This window comes from Mustela lutreola, chromosome 1 (genome assembly GCF_030435805.1).
Source record: "Mustela lutreola isolate mMusLut2 chromosome 1, mMusLut2.pri, whole genome shotgun sequence".
In the NCBI taxonomy this organism is placed as follows: domain Eukaryota; kingdom Metazoa; phylum Chordata; class Mammalia; order Carnivora; family Mustelidae; genus Mustela; species Mustela lutreola.
In genome coordinates this window covers 213,942,760-213,967,889 of record NC_081290.1, presented here as the reverse complement: position 1 = coordinate 213,967,889, position 25,130 = coordinate 213,942,760, and the positions used below count along the sequence as shown (strand labels likewise).

The 25,130-nt window shown below is 41.4% G+C and overlaps 1 protein-coding gene across 3 annotated transcripts in view; it reads left to right on the top strand.

The window, feature by feature from the left end:
• The window catches only part of FAT3 (FAT atypical cadherin 3), a 662,765-nt gene that overhangs the window by 549,361 nt on the left and 88,274 nt on the right, over positions 1-25,130 (top strand). For all 3 annotated transcript variants that reach the window (XM_059186764.1, XM_059186755.1, XM_059186746.1), the window contains exons 8-10: positions 12,412-12,687; positions 15,114-15,324; positions 19,915-23,988. In XM_059186764.1, coding sequence (XP_059042747.1) covers positions 12,412-12,687; positions 15,114-15,324; positions 19,915-23,988 — 4,561 coding nt within the window. The remainder of the gene's footprint in view (positions 1-12,411; positions 12,688-15,113; positions 15,325-19,914; positions 23,989-25,130) is intronic.

The following is a 25,130-nucleotide window of genomic DNA, read 5'->3' as shown; positions in this document are numbered from 1 at the left end:
TGAAATAGCATTCAGAGCAAGGATGAGAAGAAAATCTCTGGGTGAAATTAAAACAGGGTTAGATATCAGCGGGGGAAGATTTACCCCAAATACAAGATTTTTTTTGTCTTCTATATTAGGACTGGCATACACACTTGTCCTATACCCCTTTCATTCTCCCTACCTTCTCTCTCCTTTTCTCACAACCCCAGATGCCATCACTCATCAATCATGGTCCTTCTTTTCAGCCCAAATTATGTTCTGAGACTCCTCAACGCAATGCTTCAGGACGTGAAGATGAAATCATTGCCAATCCCAAAGTTAGCAAGTGTGAATTTGTTGAAAACGTGATGTAAGCTCTTGTAACTATGCAGGTTTAAAAAGGAGAGAGGGGGATCTTTTCATGTGCTGCCCCTAAGTTTGAAGTGGTTTCAAAACTACGATGAGACTTTCTCCTTTGAGGTTCTGCATAATCATAAAATAGTGAAATTTTAAAGAAACAGTAGGATTTGTTCTCACTTTTACTTCTTTACTTTTTGCCTTTGTTTACTTTACCTTTTACTTTTCACTCAAATTAATGGACCCCCAGAAAGGGGCATCATGTGCAGAAGACATGGCAGCCACTGTGTGATGTCTCTGTATCCTTCAATCCATGTCTTCTCCCTAGGATGCTGTACAGCCCTGACTACCTACGAGATGCCCACTGACACCTGTTGCACCAGTGTAACGACTAATAATTATCCCATTCACTCTTAAAATTACCCCAGTTGGGACAATAAATTATATGGCTGTCCTACTTAAATCTGCACTGCTTTCGAGGATTTTCAAGGCTAAAATACAGACTCCTGGAAAAGACAGCATGGTAGGGATCCTAGGGACTCAATCTAAAAGCAAGCCCCAAAGACTAAGACAAAAACAACCCACTTGTGGGGTACCTGGGTAGCTCAGTGGATTAAAGCCTCTGCCTTCGGCTCAGGTCATGATCCCAGGGTCCTGGGATCAAACCCCGCATCGGGCTCTCTACTCAGTGGGGAGGCTGCTTTCCCCTCTCTCTCTCTGCCTCCCTCCCCACCTACTTGTGATCTCTGTCTGTCAAATATATAAATACAATCTTTAAAAAAAAAAAAAAAAAGCAAAACAAAAACAACCCACTTGCAGTATTGCTAAGTCTTTATCGCTCATTCACTTTTGGAATTCACCAGTTCTTAGCATAGTCAACCTCAACTTTTTAGCACCACTTAAAAACACAAGACGGAGTTGAGTAAAATACAAATAGAGCATGGAGCCATATTCATTCCCACACTTTTCTCCAGGGTTTTACAACAATTGAATGAAACGGTAAGTTGGTGTGTGCCCAGAATATTCTAGATACACATGAAATATGTTTACAATGAGTGAGCGAATGGTAGGTTGGACACAGCTAGCAGGGTCTGTATGGCAGATATGCCGGATCTTGAAAGCACACAACTGATTCGTGTTAACTGAAAAAAAAATTATCAATGAAACTTTTCTTTTAGACTTTCATTAGGACCAGATGAGAAATCACTGAACAGTGCGTATTCCACAAGTATTTCTCGGGTTTGTACCATGTGCTAGGAGCTATGCTAGATGCCTGAGGTCACAGTGATTCAGAATTTTAAAACCAGATGACTGATAGGCACACACTCTTTAAAAGTTAACTTGGAAGCATATATTATCAGACTTTGAATGTACACCATTGTTCAAGTCCTACGTTGGCTGATTTTTAGTTCAGACTAACATACATATCTCTAGAGCAGATGGGAAAGTGGGAGAATGGGGGTGAACTTGGAGGTTTCCTTTGGCAAGGGCGAGCTAAGTAGGTTAATGAAGGATAGCAAGAGATTTTCTTGTCAAAACCTTCCAAGTCACTCTGTGTCTCCAGGGTCTCAAGAAGTGAGAACTAACCATTTCCAAAGTATAAACTTGTGTGTCATCATTATTATCACCAGAAAATCATTACTCTGTCCATAAGGCTGTGTTTGGGCCTGAACACCCACCCAGTCCCTGTCCATCCTATGTCAATCCAGGCCTCTGCTCACCTTTGCCACAGAACCTCTGACAATAAAGACAGAAGGAGTTCTCTCAATTAGTCAAAGCCCTCAGTATCAAGGACATTATTACAAAAAGATGTTTTGGTAAAGAAAAGGCATTCTAGATTTCTTTTAGAAATCACTAAAGCACACTCCAACCCATGACCCAAGGCCAACTTCATGATTCCATCATCAAACAGTACCCTTCACCATATAACTAAATCAATGTTTTGTAGCCCAAAACATCTGTTCAGTTTTTCCTTTGGGAACTTTTCTTTCCTTTGTTCCTTTGGAATCATAAAACATCTATGACAAGGGCTTCAAATCAGCCAGAAACAACATGTAGAATTTCACTTCACAAATGTCATCTCTATCAGAGCCTCAGGGATCTCTGTGTCTACATGAAAACCCTCCCTTCATCTTCCTTTTTGTTCTTTTGTCCCAACTTGTAGGATTCTTGTGCCTGGTGGCAAATAAATATCCTTTTCCTTACTGAGATTCCCTAGCGTGAGTACAGAATATAAAAAGATTCTGCAGATTTCGAGTTCTAAAGATTCAGATGTACTAAATGAGCACGTAAGATGAGTTTCTCCAGCTGGCATAGGAAGAGAGGCAGCGAAGGGGGATGTCAGAGATTCCAAATGTGAGATGATTTGAAACCTCATCACTAGTTCAGTTGGGGAGGGGACAACATGGCAAGGAACGAAGGTAGCCTTGAGGTGCTGAAAGGGGCTCTAGCTGACAGCCCACAAGGAAATGGGAACCTCGGGCCTCTCACCTCAAGGCACTCAATTTGGTTAATAACCTGAATGAGCTAGAGCTGACTCACCCCCAGAAACTTCCAGAAAGGAACACATCCCCGCTGACTTCTTCATTTTGGCTTCGTGGGACTCTATGTAAGAGTCTCATGAACAAGTGAGCCACACTGTACTCAAACTTCTGACTTGCCAAGGCAGGCAATAACAAATGGGTGTTGTTTTAAACCAGGTTTGTGGTCATTTGTTATGTTAGAAATAAGAAACTGTTGTCATCTTCATTTTGCAGAAAAGGAAACTGAGCAAAGCAAGTTTATGTAACTTGAGTAGGTCGGGATTCAGAGGTAGGTAGCTAGATTCCAGAACCTTCTCTCTCAACCACTGCCCTGAGCCGCCTCTCAAAAGCAAGGGTAAATCTTTACTACCTGATCTAAAGTAGCCACCTTAGAACACTTAGCCAGAGAAATCCACCTGACTCTCCTGGTTATGAGGGGGACACCTGTTACGATTGCTGCCTGGGGAACACAGTGCCACCTGTGACTAGTAGAATGTCTCATAGCCAGCCAGACATGCTGGGGAGAGAGCAAAATATCCCAGTCTCCTCAGAGCCTCCACTTAGCCAGATGCGTTTATGTGCCACAGATACACACATTACCAAGAATGAGAAATTACGGGTTTTAAAAACCTTCCCCATACATCTATCAAGTCCATCTGAGCTACTGCATCTTCATAAAAAATTTAAATAAATGCAGAACAAGGCTCTTCCAAAGGACCAATGGATAGAAATATATAGTAATATATAATGCCTGGTCTTTGCCTAATGACACTTAACCAAGCTTCTTTCTTGTTTTATTTTCCTGTCTTACTGGGAATAGTTAAATCAAGTATTATCACTACACTTACTTTTCTAGTGAGAAACTGGCACACACATGGGTACACAGGTAACGAGGTCCAAACCCACTTTTTCCTTCTCAAAATCAGATTTCAGAAACTTTTCCCTACACTTCTATACAGAATATATGATTCATTAGTGGCAGCATCTGGTATAAAGGAAGGAGCACTGACCTTGAATCAGATGACCCAAGTTCAAGTCAGCACTGAACCAGTTCTTGTCTTTGTTTTCATGAAAGGTAGTACTGTCTTTGTGAGACTCAGCTTCTTCTGTAGAATGGGGATAACACCTTCCATACTTTATAGGTTATTATCAGAATAAAATAAGATTTTTTGAGCTATCTCAAGATCTGTGATGTGCTGGACATATGCAGCTGTTATTATTAGTCTAATCCTCAACTTAAAATTGGAATAATATACCTGATAGCTATAAGATACTGTGTGTGCGCCTTTCATTGTTATTCATGAAAGACAGCAGAGATATTCATGCCCAAATAATAATATAAAAATTACATTGATTTGATTCAGGGGCTTGTGATTTATGCTTTTGTGATTTTAATATGCTTTTCTTATTCAAGTCTTGCTTTGATTTATAAAGATATGAAAATCAGTTTGTATTTGTATGCTCCATAGCCAAACCTGAGATTAAAAATCTCTTTCAGATAATCTCCAAAGTTCTTCAGTTCCACAAAAGCAGTTAATTGAGTTAATGAGCCAGAGAGGTTTTCTACCAAAAGAGTGTATGCACTGGGACTGAAAGGTCTGGTTAGCCTTGGTTAGCCTTGGTTAGCCTGGTTAACGTTCCCTGGGTGGACCTTGCCCTCCACAGCCGTGAGGATTCCATTCTTTTGTCTCTAAGGGATGTGTTGGGAGTTCCTAACTGGCCTTCTTCCTCAAAAAGCAGACTTTGTCCTGAAGACTTAGACTCTGTCTTACCCTTTCCCTCTACCTTATACCTGCTCAAAGGCCGGAGAGGATAGGAATGAATCCTTTTGCCAAAGCTGCTCCGTGATTCCCTAGATGAAGGAACTCCCAAGGGATACCTTCGTTGTCAAAGCTTTTCATTTCTTTTCTTTAGTGTCATCTCCCTCTTAGTAGGTGAGAAAGGAAGTAGCCACGAGCCTCCTTATACATTTACATTAGGAAAATACTGGAACTAGTACAATTAACATAGAGATTTAAAAAAAAAAAAAAAAGGCAGCAGGCCAAACCTAAGGTGGGACTTTCTTATTTTTTTTTTAATATTTTTAAATATATAATGTACTGTTAACCCCAGGGGTACAGGTCTGTGAATCACCAGGTTTACACATTTCACAGCACTCAAGGTGGGACTTTCTGTTAAAAAAAAAAATAGTAATGATAAAAGTTCACTATATGTCATAGATCTGTGCCTAACAACTTACAAGTAAATTAATTTTTGAAGATGGATTCCAATTTTAAAGGCAGCAGGGAACTTTCTATTTAGAATAATCCTACGATTAATATTCCCCAAATGACAATGATCATGTCAATTATCTCTCGTGTCAGTTAGGATGACTGTATAGCAAAGCATATAATATTTGCACATGTAATTGTTCACATACATGTTAGTGCTTTTATAATTAGTGTGTATATAATTTAAGGGTATATGGAAATGATATAATGGAATGAGTGTCAAATTTGACTCCATATGACCAAGTTTAAGTCTAGCCTTGCCATTGGTACTTTGGGCATAACCTCTGACTTCTCTGATTCTCATTTTTCCCATTAATACCCTGGGGACCATAAAGTTTAAGACACATATATGATATGGATTGATACATTGTTAAACAAACATATCGACATTTTTTTCTATATACACGTTCAAATACAAGACTTGTAAACCTGGGGAGATTAAAAGGGGCACTACCTTTGACATCACAACCATTGAGTATTTTAAGTATGGTTTTGAAATGCCAAGAGGGGCATAACAGAGGTTCGGTAATTTAAGACTTAATTGGTTCTCATAAAAGACGGAGGCCTTACCCTCTAACACACCCCATGGACACTTCATTCTATGAGCCTTTGTAAAGCCAGGCTTGGCATCTACCCAAACTTAGCTTCGATGAGCCTGCAAAACCCAAAGTGTTTGTGGGGAGCAGCATTGAATCCAGCTCTGAAGAGACTTCCTACATTCAAGTTTCCTCCCACTTTGATTCCATTGTACTTCCTTAGGCCTTTCAATTACCATTTTGAGCACAACATCTTTGAGGGTTACTTTGCTTTGTTTGTTAGTTCAGGAGCTCACAAATGGCCCCAACTGTGGGAAATAAAAAGCAAATGAGGAAAAGGAAGTCTTTGACAGAGAAACACTTGTTCTGACTGTAGATTAGGCTCAAGACAAAGCAAGCAGAAAGAGGCAAGCTTTTCAGGAGCATGTCAACTTAGAAACTTCGTAAAGGTCAGGGCAGCCTTGCTGGCTGGAAAGGCTTTTTTATTCCGTTAATATAACTGCTTCTGTGAACACAAATATTTTAGCATCTTGACTAAGTTAACTTGAACTTTTTAAAAGGAAGAATTGGCAATCAAAGAATCTAGTATGACTTCCAAATACAGTGAAGATTAGAAACAATACCTAAAACTCACAGCACACTTCTTGCTTCCCCCCTCCTTTTTTTTTTTTTTTTTTTTTTCCATAAACTCCAGGCAAATCTTGTTCCCATGTCAGACTCACTCTGTGGGCAAGTCTTCCTGACACAGAGGTCATAGCACTGCCCTTTTCTTTTCTTCAGAAAAGCTCATATGCACCAAAGTGAATGACCGTGCAGAAATTTATAGGGGGAGCGGTGGTCTGACCACATTTATTTTAAAAAGTAAATAATTTTGTAGAATGCAGCCAAATGCCTGCATATTACTTTTCAAGGACAATTGGTAAAAGTTTTCCTGCTAGTCAGTAATAAGACAAGAAGGTGACCATCTTCACTACAATTTAACATTGTGCTATAATTATTAGCCAGTGCAAATAGATGAGGTAAAGCAATCTGTGTTATAAAATTTATAAAGAAAAAAGGTAAAAAAAATGTAATCCTTCAACATGGACTCCCTGGGGTTTGTGCATTTTGGATATATGAGTTTGGGTGGTTTTGTTTTGGTTTGGTTTGGTTTTGGGAGAGTCCTTTCACACCCATGCAAGAGCTGGAGGCGGGGGAAGGGAAGATGGAGAGGGAGAGAGAGAATCCCAAGCAGGCTCCATGCCCAGCGCAGAGCGAGACATGGGACTGTATCCCACAACCAGCCAAAATCAAGGGTCAGACACTTAACCAACTGAGCCACCCAGGCACCCCTCAGTGCTTTTAATAATTAAGATAGTCCCCAATTCAAGAAAACTCAACAAAAATAAAGGAGCTTTTGTTAAGTACTATAAAAATAAAAGAAAGTATATCCTCATTGATCTAATTGCTGCTATTATTATTACTACAATGTGTAATAGTTTTATTGTTGTCATTGTTATTATTAAATTATACTATTAATATTATGATCATCATCATCATCTTTATAATCATCATTTCACCTGGATCATGGCCTAAGAGAATAAAATCTGTGGTATCAAAGATTTTGTGATATAATTGTGGTATCTCAATCTATGCCTAAAGTACCTACATGTACCAAGATACCAAATATTTAACTATGATATTTATCGAGTGCCTGTGAAGTATCCATCCCTGAGCTAGATGCTGGGTATGCATTGATAATCTCTGAAATTTATCTATAATCCCAAAATCAACGTTCTCAGCACCCCGTGTTCATTCCCTGACATGTGCAGAGCAGCAAAATATTTTCCCTGCTATTGCTGAACGAGGTAATGTTCCACCATCTTGTCTCAGCTCTCATACTATGTACAAGTGTCCTATTTGCAGTCTATTTAGTGCCACATTTTTTTGCATTTTGTGTTCTTTGTTGGTAATCTCATGATTTGAAAGACCCCAAAACGTAGTACTGAAGTGCAATCTAGTGTTCCCAAGTGCAAGAAGGACGTAATGTGCCTGAAAAGAAAATATGTGTGTTCGATGGGCTTCATTCAGGCATGACTTACGGTGCTGTTGGTTGGAGAGGCTCTCTCTCTCCTCTTCTCCCTCTGCCCCTCCCTCTGCACACATGCTCTCTCAGTCTCTTAAATAAATAAGTAATTCTTAAAACAAAACAAAACAAAAACTATTTGAGGAAAACTAAAACATCCCTGAAAAATGAAACCATAGAGCAGAATAAATGAAAAAAGACAAACTATGTCCTTGGATAGGAAGACTCCATCATAAAGGATCAGTTCTCCTAGAGTTAACCTATCCTTTTGCCATAAAGCAATTTAAAACACTATCAATTTTTTGTCAGGTGCTATACCAGTCAATTATAAAATTCATTTTGAAGAACAACAAAGTAAGCATAGCCTGGAAAACCCTTAAGAAGAACAAAGAAAGGGCGTAACTTTTCCAGTTAATACATTCTGTAAAGCCTTTTTAATTGAAATATTTTATATTGACATATGAAAAGACAAATAAACAATGAAACACAATAGAAAATCCATATACCATTTGCATATGTAGCTTTAGCATACAATAAAAGCTTCTCAAATCAGTGGGAATTTGATGGTCTTGTAAAAAGTGGTATTAAAATAAAGGGAAAGCCATGTGGAAAAAATAAAACTGGATCCATTCCTCACATAATATTGGAAAAGTTCCAAATGGAGTAGAGAATGTAAGAAAAGGAAACATGCAAGTGCTATTTTTTTAAAAAATGAGTGTATTCACCTGTAACCTGAAAGTGCACAAAATATTCTAAACTATGACTCAGCTTCCAGAAATGATAAGGGAAAAGACTGATGTATTCAATTCCATGAAAATAAAAATAAAAGCTTTTGCATGCCCCCCGCAAAAAAAAAAAAAAAATCACCATAGCAAAATGAAGTTAAGTGACAAAAATTGAAAACATATTTGCAATTTATATCACCATGCTTCCAAAAATAAAGAAGTAAAAGGCCATCTAACCCATAAAAGAATGAGCTGATACAATTTTCACAGAAAAAGAAATGCAAATGACTCTTAAACATATGAAAAGATGCTCATCCTCATAATAAGAGAAAGACAAATTACAAGTACACTGAAATGCTATTTTTTATCCATCAGATTGGCAAAAAATACAAAAGTTTGAGTATGTATGCTGTTGGCAAAGCTATGGAAGACAGCCATTCTTATATATTGCTATGGGAATACAAATTAATAAAACTTTCTGGAAGAGGAATATGGAAATAACTAGCAAAACTATATAAGCACTTATCCTTTGATCCAACACTCATAATTGTAGGGACCCAAGCATAATATAAAAAGACCCGGGCCCAAGACTTCTCTTTGCTCATTCTTTCTAAGAGTGAAAATTGGAAACATCTTACGTGAGCATCAGTAGAGGAATGGTTGAATAAACTGTGACCCACCTACTCACTGGAAGAGTATCTCTGTATGGTGTGGGTTAGTCTTTAGAATATGATAATGCAGAGTTTCTCAACAGTGACACTATTGATGTTTCAGGTCAGATCGTTCTTTGTTGCGAGCACAAGCCTGTACATTGTAGGATGTTTAGCAGCATCGCTGCCCCCTATCCATTAGATTCCAGGAACACCCCAACTCCCAACTGGACAATGAAAAATCTCTCCAGATATTGCGAAATATCCCCTTAGGGACAAAGTCATCCTCAGTTGAGAATCATTGATATGATGTTAAGTGACATAGCATGTCAGTGTGCCCGGGGTGGGGGGCAGGGGTTGGGGAAATGTATACAATATGTTTATATTAGTGAAAGAGATGGATAAAACGTAACATTAAACTTTTAAAAATCATTCACCGGGGGCACCTGGGGGGTGGGTGCCTGGGTGGCCAGTCAATTAAGCAACCAACTCTTGGTTTTGGCTCAGGTCATGATCTCAGGGTCATGAGATCAAGCTGGGGCTCCGGGCTCAGGGCAGAGTCTGCTTGAGATTCTCTCTCCCTCTGCCCCTGTCCCCCTCCCACCCTTTCTCTGTCTCTATCTCTCAAATAAATAAATAAATCTTTAAAAAATATCATTACCTATAAGAAAAGAAGTGAATAGGATGAGGGGGAAAGAGACAGAAGCTAAACTACTTTAATTATACTGTTTTTGTAAATTTGACGTTGGTACTTTTACATAAAATGTAAAACAAAATTCAATATTAAAACAAGTTTGAAATTTGAAAGTAAATGGAAGCAAATGAACATATATATGTTGATGGCATAGCTACACAAAGAACTCTTGTGACTTTAAACATCCTAATGTGACTATATATCCCTAGTGCGATAAATCTCAAAGACCAAAAGAACTAAAAATAATATTAAATTGCTTTTGAATGATCATAGTTGTAATGTAATTGCAGTACCAATATTGAATTATAATTTGAGGCTTGTGTGCATGTATTTCATATAAAACAGTGAATAATTGTGATGATGTCAGTCAGCATGAGAAATTTTAGGTTGAGATTTCAGCATGGGATACAAATATAAAAAGAATGAGATTAAGTAAAAAACATGATACCCTAATTTTGAATTGGAAGTGTCAGTATGAACTCCTGAAATGATTATTAACAACAAAAGACCTTTGCTGACCATCCACTGAAAAAAGCTAAATACAATAGCAAATCCAATAGCCATGATCATTCCTAGCACCATTTTCTAACTAAAAAGAAATCAATAATTTTTGGAGAGAGAAATGGATAATGTAAGACTGAGTCAGAAAATGTACAAGGTGACCCTGGAAAAAGTCACCAGTAGCAATTATTAGAAAGCAAAGAAGCTATCAAAGACTTTAAGAATTGTGTTGAAAGATCTCAAAGGCCAACTTGAAGAGGCTCCCACTGGCCAAGGAAGGGCCATTCGTGCATCAGTAAGTATAGTACCTGCAACAGACAGAAATATATCATCTGATTAAATTCATGCACTCACACCAATGCTTGAAAAAAAAAATAATGAGTTGGAGAACCAATTTGTTATTTTGAAATAGTAAACGAAGGCAAAGAATGAAATATTAGTTATGACTTTACTACATAAATTGTCCTTCAGAATAAACCACGTAATTGGAAAGAAGTTTCTTTTTAGAACTACTCTACCAAAGAAATGAGGAATAAAACATTACCATTTCATATTTTTAATAAACAAATGTTATCTCTGTAATGATCTTCAGTGGTTGCTAATACCACAAACAAGGATGATAAATAGATAGTATATATATCCAGATGGAAATATACTGTCTCACTCATTAGAAATTTTTTTTTTGTCAAAAAAAAAAAAGGAAGAGAAAGGAAATTGAATGTGAATCTTATCAAGTCTCCTAGATCAAACTAGCAGTTTGTAAGAAATACAGAAAACAAAGGGACATGGAGAACAAAGGGACATGGGAAGAATGAACAAAATTTGGGCTGTGACTCCTTAAGAGAAAATGGTACAGTTTGTTTACCACCAGCAGCAACAACATAAAAATTGCAAGGAAATAAAAGGAGACAGAAGGGGAACCTATAAATTACAAGATAATTAAAGGACATACCAACCAAATGTAATGTTTGGACCTTATTTACATGTCCTGATTTTTTTAAATATGTTTGTTTTTATAAATATACCTAACACCCTAAAAAATTATAGAACTATGAACACCTTGAATATTTAATATTAAGAAATTATTGTTTTCTTGGTTTAGGTGCAGTAATGGTAGTGTGTATGTGTTTGTGTGTTCATAGTTAGGGTCCCTATCTTTTAAAGATACACACTGAAAAGATGGGATTTGCTTCAAACTAAAATGGGGAGCAGACAGGGATGAATAAGTACATATATAAAACAAGATTAGCTATAAATTGATCACCATCAAAGCTGAGCTATGAATATGTGAGGGTTCATTAAACTATGACTTGGTTATTTTATTACTATTACTTATTTATGTCTGCCTGAAATGTTTTGTAAGAAAATGCCTTATTAAAAAAAAAACTTGGGCACCTGGGAGGCTTAGTCGGTAAAGGGTCTGCTTTCAGCTCAGGTCATGATCCCAGGGTCCTCGGACGGAGCTTCTCTCTCTCTCTTTCCCCCTGCTTGTGCTCGCACTCTTTTTCTTTCTCTGTCAAATAAATGAATAAACTCTTAAAAAAAAAAAAATGAAAAGAAAAAAACTTGGGAATGCCATATTTTCACCATCATCAGTACCATGCTCTTCGCCAGATGTCTCCCATTTGAAGAAGAACCACTGTGTGGGGCCCCTGCAGTTGAGTTCTGATTGCTCTGAGAAAACCACACCTGTGTTTGTGCTTCCCCTTCCTCTGCCTCATTATTAGTCTTACTATCCCATCGTTGTTTCCATGTTGCATCCACTTGAAGGAGCTCATAATAAAACTTAAGATAATAGAAACATACCAGACTAAGGTCACCTTGTGATCTCTTACATTATGCCTGAGATAGTCCATGGCTTTATCACTCCCAGGAGCCTGTCTCAGCTGTTCAATTAATAGTGAGAATATTGATTAGCTCATAGTTTATGTTCCTGCTTATGTGAACTACTGGTTTATTGTCAGCCTCTAATTATGGAATGTTTTCATATGAGATCTTCCTACATATTGAGATAGCTACTACTGGAAGCTGGGCTCCAAGGACATGGAGGGAGGAGAGAGGGAGGGGGCCTCTTTATTAGCAATGAGTGAATTGGCATTCACCATCACTCTTGTCTTCTTTTAACTATAGGTATTTATCAAAGTGCTGGATAATAATGATAATGGCCCAGAATTCTCTCAGCCGAATTACGATGTCACAATCTCTGAGGACGTGCTTCCAGATACAGAGATCTTGCAGATTGAAGCCACAGATAGAGACGAGAAGCACAAACTGAGCTACACTGTCCACAGTAGCATCGACTCGGCCAGCATGAGGAAATTCCGGATTGACCCTAGCACTGGCGTGCTCTACACTGCTGAGAGGCTGGACCACGAGGCCCAGGACAAGCATATCCTCAACATCATGGTAGGACCACACTGCTATTGCGCTCTCCTAACACAGTCTGTCACCCTTGGTCTTCAGAAGTACGGGGCCCTTAAATGTTGTAAGTAGGAGTGAATTTGGTCTTCTCACAGCAGGGCCACCTTCGTTTCTGCCTTTTTATCTCCCTGAGGAAAATGGCTACTCTCCTGGAGTGACCAGATATTTATGCCAGACTGAAAGAGTAGATGAGTTCTGCAACAGTGGCTGCTGACAGGCTGACTTGGAAGAGAAGGAACAGGCCATGTTTCGGTAAATCTTCCAGGCTATGATATTGGTTCTCATCCAGAAGATTCTGTGGAAAAGTTTAAAAGAAGTTCCTTGAGAAGTTAATCACAAGGGTAATCATTTACTCAAAATATGCCTTGCTCAGTCCTTGGAAGCATTTAGAAGACTGATTTATTACTGCACTGGCGTTGGATCTAGTCGTAAATACCGCCACCCAAAACAGATCTCAAAACATACCAAAGCCTGCGGAGAGTGTTCATTAAGTTTGAATTTGGGTTCATGGGACCTCCAAATTATGTGGAAGTTGCTTTAATTTTAAAATGGAATTTTCTTAGTTCACATAAATGAGAAGTAGAGATTGATAAGAAACATCCTTGACTAGTTTATTGACCAAAATCTATCCCTTTGACCACCCAAGAAACCTGGGGGAAATCGCACAGCCCCTGCTTAACAGACCCCCTAAGTTTCTTGAGACACAGACTAAACCTTGGGTACTGATTGCTTTTAAAACATGTTAAGATGCTACCAGTTTCCTAGCAGCTGGAAGTGATGTTCCTCTAAGCACTACTCTTCCTTCTCCCCAAGTCTGGAAACACTCCTGGGCCAGAGGAAGAAGACCATGCCCTTGGAAGTTTCCAGCTGAGAAACATCCTCCCGCCCCGACCCACCCCAGGTGGGAGGAGCAAGAGAGACTCAGAGGGATGATCCGATCCACCCTCTCATTCCTTCAACAGATATTTCTCCAGCACTTACGGTGTACCAAGCACCATTCTAAACCCTGGGAATGGGAAAGAGACAAAACTTCTGTACCCTTGGACATTCCACTGGAGCAGACCTAGGTCTCAATAATCCCCAAATACAGAGGTCAGCTTGGTCCCTGGGTGTGGCAGGCCAGTCTACATGCAGGAGGACTGAGCACACTCACCCCGTTGTTTTTGCATGAGCTTTATTCAGGGGCAGAAACCGTATGCCAAGGACTAACTCCATCCTCACGACTCAATGCATTTCTGTTCATGCTTTCCTTAACAAACTCAAAATTCAGTTTGGTCACCCTGTATCATTTGTCATGGCTGTAATGGATTATTTAGCGCAAACATGTCCTTTAGGCTGCCTTTCTCCGTGCTAAGCCATTTTAGTCCTTTTGCTCATTCCTTCTAGGTACTATTTCTGAAAAGCCCTTTTACTTTGATGGCTCTCCTCAGTCTGCTTTCTAATTTCTCCACATCTCTCTGAAGTTATGGAGTCTAAAATTGAACAAACGCAAGGCACACATTTGATTAGCGCAACATAAAATTATAGCGAAATCACACAGTGAGGGTTAAAGGGTTGATTATTTGCAAGTTTCTGGCATATGCAAACCAGGGGAGGCTTTAAAGCAGTCAGATGGCTCAGTGAAGTCACAAGGGGGGTCTGGCGTTTTAGAAACTAAGGTTTGGTTCATTTTCCTGGGAATCAGGGTTCTCTCTCAGTCCTGGGCCTTGCCTTGGAGGCTGTCCTTGCCTGAAACATGCTGCCCACACCACCGTTTGGCCATTTCTACTTATTTTTGTTACCTCTTCCAAGAAGCTGAGCGCCCGGTTATCTACTTCTTATGACTCCCTCCCATTCCGGCACTCACCACCAGGCCTCCTACCCATTTGCTTGTTTCTATCCCCCACCCACCTGTTAGCATCTGGAGGGCAAGGACCAGATCTGAATCACTGCTGAACCCCCAAAGCAAAGCCAGGACTTGACAGATAATAGGTGACAATAAATGTTTGTTGAATGAATGAATGGAGGGCAATGCCTGCTTTGCATTTATGAGTTCTCTCACTGAACGTTCGAGTGTCCCTTTCAGAAAAGCGTCCATCCACCACTCCATTAGCAGCTAGATACATGAACAAGAGGGGACCAGCTGTGGGCGGTGGTTCAGAGGAAAGTGCTGTGGCAGCTCCACGAACACAGGCTGAACACAGGCCACGGGCCAGTCATCATGAAATGGGTGTGGCCGCGGCTCTCAGTTTGCTCACCATTAGCACCCTCCCCTGGTAGCACCATCACTTACCGTGGCCCTGCCCCGTGCCTGGGATGGCATCAAGCACTTTCTGTGACCTACCCCATTTTCTGTTTGCTACAGACATAGCCGTGCAAGTTCCTTGCAACTTAAGATTTTAGTCCTACCACTTCTTGTATTTTGCCTAAAGGTCAGAGATCAGGAGTTTCCTTATCGGAGAAACTTGGCCCGCGTCATTGTGAATGTGGAAGATGCTAATGATCACAGTCCCTATTTCACCAACCCGCTGTATGAAGCATCTGTGTTTGAATCGGCTGCTCTGGGATCAGCTGTTCTGCAAGTGACCGCTCTGGACAAAGACAAAGGGGAAAATGCAGAACTCATATATACCATAGAAGCAGGTGAGAGCTGTTGCACAGATTGCAACATAATGCATGGCTTTTGACCCTCTGCAGTGTTTATCACCATGTGAAATTCACATAGTCACCCTGGAATGGCTCCAAAAGCATTGTGTGGCCAAGCCACTGCCCCAGCTGCGTGATGATGGCTCTATCAAGTTCTTGGCATTTTTGGTAATACGTTTTCCAGCACTCACGGTGAGGAAAGAGTTCCCTTTGATGGTGTTCTCGGTGGTGTTCTTGGATTTTTATGGAATGGAGGAAAGAGAAGAAGTGCATGGTAAGCTCAGTGGCTTTTACCGATAGGTCAACAAGCCATGGCCTCAGACGAAAATAACCAAAGTCTCCCATCTCCTGGGGGCTGCCAGGCTGTTCCATGAATTGAATCCTACATGTCTCGGTGGGAGATACTGAACTGCCTGCTTAAGCATACAGATGAATTCATACAGGCTCACATTCTGTTAAATCTGAGATTTTTAAAATCAATTTTGACATTCTTAAGGCCAGACTCTACTTCCCTGATGGTTTGAGGATGGACAGGAACAAAACATTTATGACAGAAGAGATGATTGTCCAAGCGAGGGATGAGACTATGAACCTAACAATTACAAATACCCCTTATTTTCCCTTCCCCTCTTCAGTCTTTCTTTTTTTTTTGAATATTCAAGCCACGTATTTCCAAAATGTTCTGCAACATTATGTCTGTCGTGCATAATGCCAAATGATGTCTCCTTTTATGCCAGTGCTGGAAAGGCCTCTTTCCCATGATTTAAATGTGGAGCATTTTTGTGAGTGGTTGAATTAAAATATGAATGCTAGAATGACAGTTTGGGACTAAAAAATATTAGAGAAAGAAAAGCCAACCATCTTCTTTATACAAAAGCCACTGCAACAAATGATAATCTAAAACTATTTCCTGTATTAGGCACCCACATTGTATCAGCGTTGAAGCTAAGCTCTATACAAAGAAAAAATAAAAAAAAAAAAGGTAGAGAAATAAAAGAGAGTAGTTCAAAACAGCCAGTTGCCCCAAGCAACTTCACTTGTTTCTTTTGTAGATATTTAGGGAATTTTCTTCTAACCTAAAGCCTGACCAGTATTTTTTTAAGTGCTATTTGGCATCTGTTGTTTACCACAGAAAATTTTAATTATTTAATTATATAATCCTTGTTCTTCTAGTTCCACAAATAATGTAAGAAAGCTTCTTTTTAAAAACACAAATGTTTAAATAATGTCACAGAAAGTATCGCCTGATCCAGGAGCTCTTTGGACTCTTTCCACAGTTTTTTCCTAATCTTAGATATATTTTTCTTTTCCTGGTATTCATCCACGTGCCTACATTTTTCCATATCCCTGTGCTCACTGAGGTAGGGAGTTTGATTTCTGTTTTTTTTTATTTAGCATTTCTTAAACATTGTCTACGGTGTCTGCTTGATTTTGTATTTGTCATTAAGGCTACTATTTACAGTCTCCTAGTTAGGCAGATAACTTCTAAGCCAATTGGGAAGTTCTGAGGAGATGCACGAGTGCCATATCCCATCCTGCTGACAAAACCACTTTCCTTATCTTTCCACAGCCACACGCTGAGGCCTGGTGCTATGGGTAGACAATGGATTCCGTCGTTCCTTTAACTGCTGACTAAAAATAGAGAGAAAAGTTTTTTTCTTAAAACATCTTTTCTGTAGAAAACTCGTATTTCCAGAAACTCATAGAAATGATCGGTAACTAAAAAAACTAAAGAAAAAACCAACCTCTGATTGTTTGTGTAGGAAGATAATGAGGATTTCAGTGTACACAGTAAGTCCCAAGTGGTCCTGGGGCTCCTTTGTGGACAGACAGACCTCCACAAGCCCTGGACTGCTCCTGGCCAAGCCAGTTCCTTCCCTGATCCTGGTAGGAGAAAGGGAGGACCCAGATGCCACAACATTGTGAAATAAATGACAGGGGGTTGTGTAGAGTGTATATTTTCCGTAGGTTCTCTTCCAGACCTCTGCTTACTGGTGGGCCGTATGCTTCCTAACCCCTGCCTGGCCTTGGAAGTAACTATGGAAGCTTTTATCTGGGCCCACAGAACTAAGGGGATATTTGAGTGTGGAGCTTCAGTTCCTATATTTGGTTCAGGTTTCTCCTTCGCGCCACAACGGCTCATGAGTGGCTCCAAAACAGGAGACACGAGGACTAAGAACTAAGTTACAACGGGGGCCTCTTGGATCCCAAGGGGCATACAGACAGAAGACTAACAATCTTTCTTCAGATCTACCTCTCCTCTCGATCATTTAATACATATTTACTGAACACCATCTTTGTGCCAAACTGTGCTACATTCTAAATAAGTCATGATATGTAAGATAAGCCCAGCTTTTGCTCAGCTGCCAAAAGTCTACAAAAAGCTGTAGATTCCAAGGAAATAAGCAGACGCTAGCCGGAGAGAATAAGCAGGAAGCAGATGCTAAGAAAATGGGTAGGGAGTATGTTGAAGAGGGGAAGAGGCCAAGAGCCCACTTTCGACCTGCTGTCCAAGAGCAGCAGCCCAGAGTGGTATGCCAGGCAGGTGAGCAGCTGTGGGGCAGCAGGGTTATGAAGTTCTACTTGAAACCGGAAGCTAGCTCCCCTTGGTCCCTGCCATGTACGTCCTGCTGGGCATGAAGAAATGTGCTGGGTCTGCAGAAAGGGAGGACTTGGCTGGAGATTCCGCAGCAGAGGGACTCCACAATCAAGGAACACAGACACACTTGACTTTCTTGCATTTATCAGTTGGGGTTGACTGTTGGCCCCATTATCTCTATAATCTCTACATTTTCCTCCCGGATATGCTGATGTGAAATGATTCCTGTCTCCTTGCAAGGGTCTATGAATCAGACGTTGAACTCACACTCAGTTCCATTATTTATTGAAAGTTTGCACAATTACTCATGAGATCATTGAACTTTATGTTGACCTCACAAAGTGCTCATGTTCAGGTGGCAAGGAAAAACTATCATGCTGACACGGAAGAGGACACTATGCGGTACTCACATGTGGGGGCTGGAATCCTGTTCTTGTTTGTTAAATTAATTCTTGAGGGCACCTGGCTGGCTCAGTCAGTTAAGCAGCCAACTCCTGATTTTAGCTCAGATCATGATCTCAGGTTCCTGGGATGGAGCCCCAAGTCGGGCTCCACGCTCAGCAGGAGTCTGCTTGAGGATTTTCTCTCTCTCTCCCTCTCCCTCTTCCTGTGCCCCACTCCCTGCTCATGCTTTCACTCTCTAAATAAATAAATCTTTTAAAAAATAAAATAACTTAATTGTTTAAAAATAAGCAGGTTTTATAGAAAGATGAGTTTTTTATTCTCAGACATGGAAAAGTTTAATGAATAAGTACATTGTAAGAAGTATGTATACAGCTGTATTTGCTGCACATCTCAGGAGATACATATAAGTGCCATCAGGAAGGGAGCCGGTCTTAACAATAATGACATTTAAACCATCTCTGTGTCTGTGATACTGCTGTACTTCAAGCAGGGGAAAAAAAAAAAAAAAAGGCAGCTATAACTGAATGACCAAGATTTTTCACTTTGTTTTCAAAGAATCTAGACAGGAAAGCATGTGTACTCTTGGGGAAGTATCAGAAAGCCTGATGAGAGCAACAAAAGCAGCTTGGTGAAGGATTCTGCATAACACTGTCCACTACTTTTCAGCCAGGTTCTTTACATTCTTCAGACCTCGTGTTGCTCACTCTCTGCTCCTCTCTCATTATCTTCATCTCTCAGCGATCTCAGACTCCACACCACTGCATGTTTCAGACGTGAGGCGCTAAACGTCTGAGGCATCATGGTTCATAGCCCTTCCCATCTGAGCTTCCCATTGCCGGTTCCTCGGCTTCAGGAGGATGATGCCTCCAGTTTTGGGTTTTAAGGTTGGTTTAGATGATTGGCAGTTCACTACGTCACCGGAAACCTCTCTGGTACTTAGCAAATGGGACAGTTACAGATTGGAGGAATGGCCTTATAATTTTTACGTCTAGTTTTAAGTGTGTGCATGCACGTGTGTCTTTTGGGGTTTGAGGGGGTGAACAACATAAGGGTGGCAGAAAATATCCTGACAACTTACAGAGCAAACAGCTTGGGAAGAGTCCTTCAGACCCAAACAAAAGACCACCACTCACCAAAGTAGTGTTTGGAGTGAAGTTGGTTTTGATAGGGTGAAATATAGCAAAGCCCACCTTTGGGATAATCTGTGGGATAATATTCTGAAACAGCTCCTACAAATGTCTTTCTCATAACATGAAACATAGACTATGGCACTGGTTTAGGCAAAAATCCATTTTGAACAGTGGCATTGTACACAATCTTGTGGTGGTGGTGGTGTTAACACCACCTGAAATTCTGACCTAAGGATACTGACCTGAAATTCACAATTTTACTTAAAAAACTCACTTCAGTTGCTTTTGAATACCCCTAAAAGAGAAGGCTTTCATTCTATTTCAGAATGAGATGGAACAAATATAAATAATTGCTTTCAACTTGCCATGTTGCTGCGAAGTATCCTTTAGATGAAAAATTAATCTTCAAAACATGATATGTGACTTATTTCTCCATTTATCTCTGTATTTTAGGGAACACTGGGAACACATTTAAGATCGAACCAGTCCTGGGCATCATCACCGTTTCCAAAGAACCAGACATGACAACAACGGGTCAGTTTGTCCTGTCGGTCAAAGTCACAGACCAGGGTTCCCCGCCAATGTCTGCCACTGCAATTGTGCGCATTTCTGTTACCATGTCTGATAACTCTCACCCCAAGTTCACTCACAAAGACTACCAAGCAGAAGTAAATGAAAATGTTGATATTGGAACATCAGTCATTCTAATCGCTGCCATCAGTCAATCTACCCTCATTTATGAAGTCAAAGATGGAAACGTTGATGGGATCTTTGCCATAAATCCATATTCTGGAGTCATCACCACCCGGAAGGCACTGGATTATGAGCGTACTTCCTCCTACCAGCTCATCGTTCAGGCCACTAACATGGCAGGCATGGCTTCCAATGCCACAGTCAATATTCAGATCGTTGATGAAAATGATAATGCCCCAGTTTTTCTCTTTTCTGAATATTCAGGCAGTCTGAGTGAAGCTGCCCCAGTCAATAGCATTGTCAGGAGCTCAGATAATAGTCCACTGGTGATTCGAGCCACTGATGCCGACAGCAACCGGAATGCTTTGCTGGTGTATCAGATTGTAGAGTCCACGGCCAAGAAGTTCTTTACAGTGGACTCCAGTACAGGTGCAATCAGAACAATTGCCAACCTGGACCATGAAACTATTGCCCATTTCCATTTCCATGTCCACGTGAGAGATAGTGGCAGCCCCCAGCTGACAGCAGAGAGTCCTGTTGAAGTGAACATAGAGGTAATGGATGTGAATGATAACCCACCTGTTTTCACCCAGGCTGTGTTTGAGACTGTCTTACTTCTACCCACCTACGTTGGAGTGGAGGTTTTGAAAGTTAGTGCCACAGATCCTGACTCCGAGGTGCCCCCAGAACTGACATATAGCTTAATGGAAGGTAGCTTGGATCATTTCTTAATTGACTCAAATAGTGGAGTGCTCACCATAAAAAACAACAACCTCTCCAAAGATCACTACATGTTGATAGCTAAAGTGTCTGATGGAAAGTTCTACAGTACATCCATGGTCACCATCTTGGTTAAAGAAGCCATGGATAGCGGCCTCCACTTTACACAAAGCTTTTACTCGACCTCAATTTCAGAGAACAACACTAACATAACCAAAGTTGCTATTGTCAATGCCATTGGAAATCGCCTTAATGAGCCCTTAAAATACAGCATCTTAAACCCAGGAAATAAGTTCAAGATAAAATCTACCTCAGGGGTCATTCAGACCACTGGAGTCCCCTTTGACCGTGAAGAACAAGAGTTATACGAGCTGGTGGTAGAAGCCAGCCGAGAGCTAGACCATCTGCGTGTGGCTAGAGTGGTGGTCAGGGTTAACATTGAAGACATCAATGACAATTCTCCAGTCTTTGTGGGCCTCCCTTACTATGCTGCTGTGCAAGTTGATGCTGAGCCCGGGACTCTAATTTACCAGGTGACAGCCATTGACAAAGATAAAGGTGCAAATGGAGAAGTGACCTATGTACTACAGGATGACTATGGCCACTTTGAGATTAATCCTAATTCAGGGAACGTTATTTTAAAAGAAGCATTCAACTCTGACTTGTCCAACATTGAGTATGAAGTCACCATCCTAGCCAAAGATGGTGGAAAACCCTCTTTATCCACCTCTGTAGAACTTCCCATCACAATTGTCAACAAAGCGATGCCTGTGTTTGATAAGCCCTTTTATACAGCATCAGTCAATGAAGACATTAGAATGGATACCCCCATTCTAAGCATCAATGCCACCAGTCCAGAAGGCCAAGGCATCATATACATCATTATTGATGGGGATCTTTATAAACAGTTTAACATTGATTTTGACACTGGGGTCCTGAAAGTGGTTAGCCCTTTGGATTATGAAATCACCTCTGTTTACAAGTTGACAGTAAGAGCCAGTGATGCCCTTACTGGTGCCAGGGCTGAAGTCACTGTTGACTTACTGGTTAATGATGTAAATGACAACCCCCCTATTTTCGATCAACCCACATACAATACGACGTTATCAGAAGCCTCTCTCATTGGAACACCTGTTTTGCAAGTTGTCTCTACTGATGCAGACTCAGAAAACAATAAAATGGTACATTACCAGATCGTCCAGGATACTTACAACAGCACAGATTATTTTCACATAGACAGCGCAAGTGGCTTGATCCTGACAGCGCGGATGCTGGACCATGAGTCAGTGCAACACTGCATTTTGAAAGTCAGAGCCACAGATAACGGCTTCCCATCACTGAGCAGTGAGGTCTTGGTTCATATCTATATCTCAGACATAAATGACAACCCTCCCATTTTTAATCAGCTCATATACGAATCATATGTGAGTGAATTAGCCCCCCGGGGCCATTTTGTAACCTGCGTTCAAGCCTCTGATGCAGACAGCTCTGATTTTGACCGCTTGGAATATAGCATTTTATCTGGGAATGACCGGACCAGCTTTCTGATGGACAGCAAGAGTGGCGTCATCACCCTGTCCAACCACCGGAAGCAGCGGATGGAGCCCTTGTACAGTCTCAATGTGTCAGTCTCTGATGGGTTATTCACTAGCACTGCACAGGTGCACATCAGGGTACTCGGGGCTAACCTGTACAGCCCTACCTTTTCCCAAAGCACCTACGTAGCTGAGGTGAGAGAGAATGCAGCCGCTGGGACAAAGGTCATTCACGTTCGAGCCACAGATGGGGATCCTGGGCCATATGGGCAGATCAGCTACGCCATCATCAACGACTTTGCCAAGGATCGATTCCTCATAGACAGCAATGGACAAGTCATCACAACAGAGAGGCTTGACCGGGAAAACCCTCTGGAGGGAGACATTAGTATTTTTTTGAGGGCCCTTGATGGCGGAGGGAGGACGACCTTTTGCACCGTGAGAGTGATCGTTGTGGATGAGAATGACAATGCTCCCCAGTTCATGACATTGGAATACAGAGCCAGTGTCAGGGCAGACGTTGGAAGAGGCCACTTGGTCACTCAAGTTCAAGCCATGGATCCAGATGATGGAGCAAATTCAAGGATTACTTATTCTCTATACAGCGAGGCCTCGGTCTCTGTGGCTGACCTCCTAGAAATCGATCCTGACAATGGCTGGATGGTCACTAAGGGCAATTTTAACCAGCTGAAAAGCACAGTGCTGTCATTCTTTGTCAAAGCAGTAGATGGGGGCATTCCAGTAAAGCACTCCCTTATCCCTGTCTATATTCATGTCCTGCCCCCTGAAACGCCCTTGCCTTCATTCACCCAGTCTCAGTATTCCTTCACTGTTTCAGAAGATACAGCCATTGGGAGCACGGTGGACACCCTGAGGATTTTGCCCAGTCAGATTGTCAGGTTCAGCACAGTTAATGGGGAACGGCCAGAAAATAACAAAGCGGGTGTCTTCATCATAGAGCAGGAAACAGGCACGATCAAGGTTGACAAACGCCTCGATCATGAAGTCAGCCCAGCATTCCACTTTAAAGTAGCAGCCACCATACCCCTGGACAAGGTAGACATTGTGTTTACTGTGGATGTAGATATCAAGGTACTGGACTTGAATGACAACAAGCCAGTCTTTGAAACTTCCAGCTACGAGACGATCATAATGGAAGGGATGCCTGTGGGCACCAGACTCACACAGGTCAGAGCCATCGATGCGGACTGGGGAGCCAACGGGCAGGTCACTTACTCCCTGCACTCAGATTCCCAGCCTGAAAAGGTCATGGAAGCCTTCAACATTGACAGCAACACAGGATGGATCAGTACCTTGAAGGACCTGGATCACGAAACAGATCCCACCTTCACCTTCTCTGTGGTGGCCTCTGACCTTGGAGAGGCCTTCTCTCTTTCGTCCACAGCTTTGGTCTCTGTCAGGGTGACGGATATAAATGACAATGCGCCAGTCTTTGCCCACGAGGTGTACCGAGGGAATGTGAAGGAGAGTGATCCTCCTGGCGAGGTGGTAGCCGTCCTCAGCACTTGGGACAGAGACACTTCCGACATTAATCGCCAAGTGAGCTACCATATTACGGGTAAGTCAGCCACACTTGGCTTTCACTCTGTGTACTCTGCTCTCCCAAGAAAGGTGGGCAGTGGCAGGAGGTGAGAGTTGGAGAGAAGAAGGGAGATGAGATGGGGGTTTAGAGTAATAAAACCTTTCTGGGGCTGAGTAAAAGATCTCTGAGTGGGCAGGGCTTCTCAGTTGTTGGTTGTGGCTGAATGAGCCTTAGTTTGGAGTCCATTCCTTCACCTATGACACATTACCCAGATTGGTACCCAGTCCTTGAGCTGCTATATCGTTTAAAAAGGAGTCCAGCCAGGGCGCCTAGGTGGCTCAGTCAGTGAGGTGGCTGCCTTCTGCTCAGGTCATAATCCAGGATCCTGGGATGGAGCCCTGCATTGGGCTCCCTGCTTACTGGGGAGCCCACTTCTCCCTTTGCCTTTGCCTGCCATGCCCCCTGCTTGTGCTCTTCTCTCTCTCTCTCTCTCTCTCTCTCTGTGTGTGTGTGTGTGTGTGTGTGTGTGTGTGTGTGTGTGTCAAAGGAAGGAAGGAAGGAGTCCAGCCAATTATCTCACTTGAAGAAATGAAAATAACAGCTTTGGGGTGGGGCACATGTATTTTTAACTCTAATCCTACTTCTTGTATTGGTAAGAAAAATAAATAGCTGGGGCTCCTGGGTGGCTCAGTTGGTTAACCAACTGCCTTCATCTCAGGTCATGACCTCAGGGTCTTGGGATCGAGCCCCGCATCAGGATCTCTGCCCAGCGAGAATCTGCTTTTCCCTCTTCCTCTGCCCGCCCCCATGCTCTCTCAAATAAACAAATAAAATCTTGAAAAAAAAATCTAAAATAAATAAATAACTAGCTGATCCCAGTAAGCTTGACTCACAAGTTTCTCCCAGTGCTAAAAATTCCTATGCCTGCACATGTACATACCTGTACCAATTAAAGGGCGTGGTTTGACCTTTTACTAAAACTCTTAAGTTATAACTCTAAATCAAAGGGTATTTCTCCTGATAACTCAGTTTTCTTGGATCCCTTTTTTGTCTTTCCTGATAATAAGTAGCAGTTCAGTGGAAAAGCCAAACTAGATCAAGGAAGTCACCCAGAGTGGACCAAAAAAGTGTCACTGTTGCGAGGGGGAAAGGATTTCATGTCAGTGTCACTCAGCAGG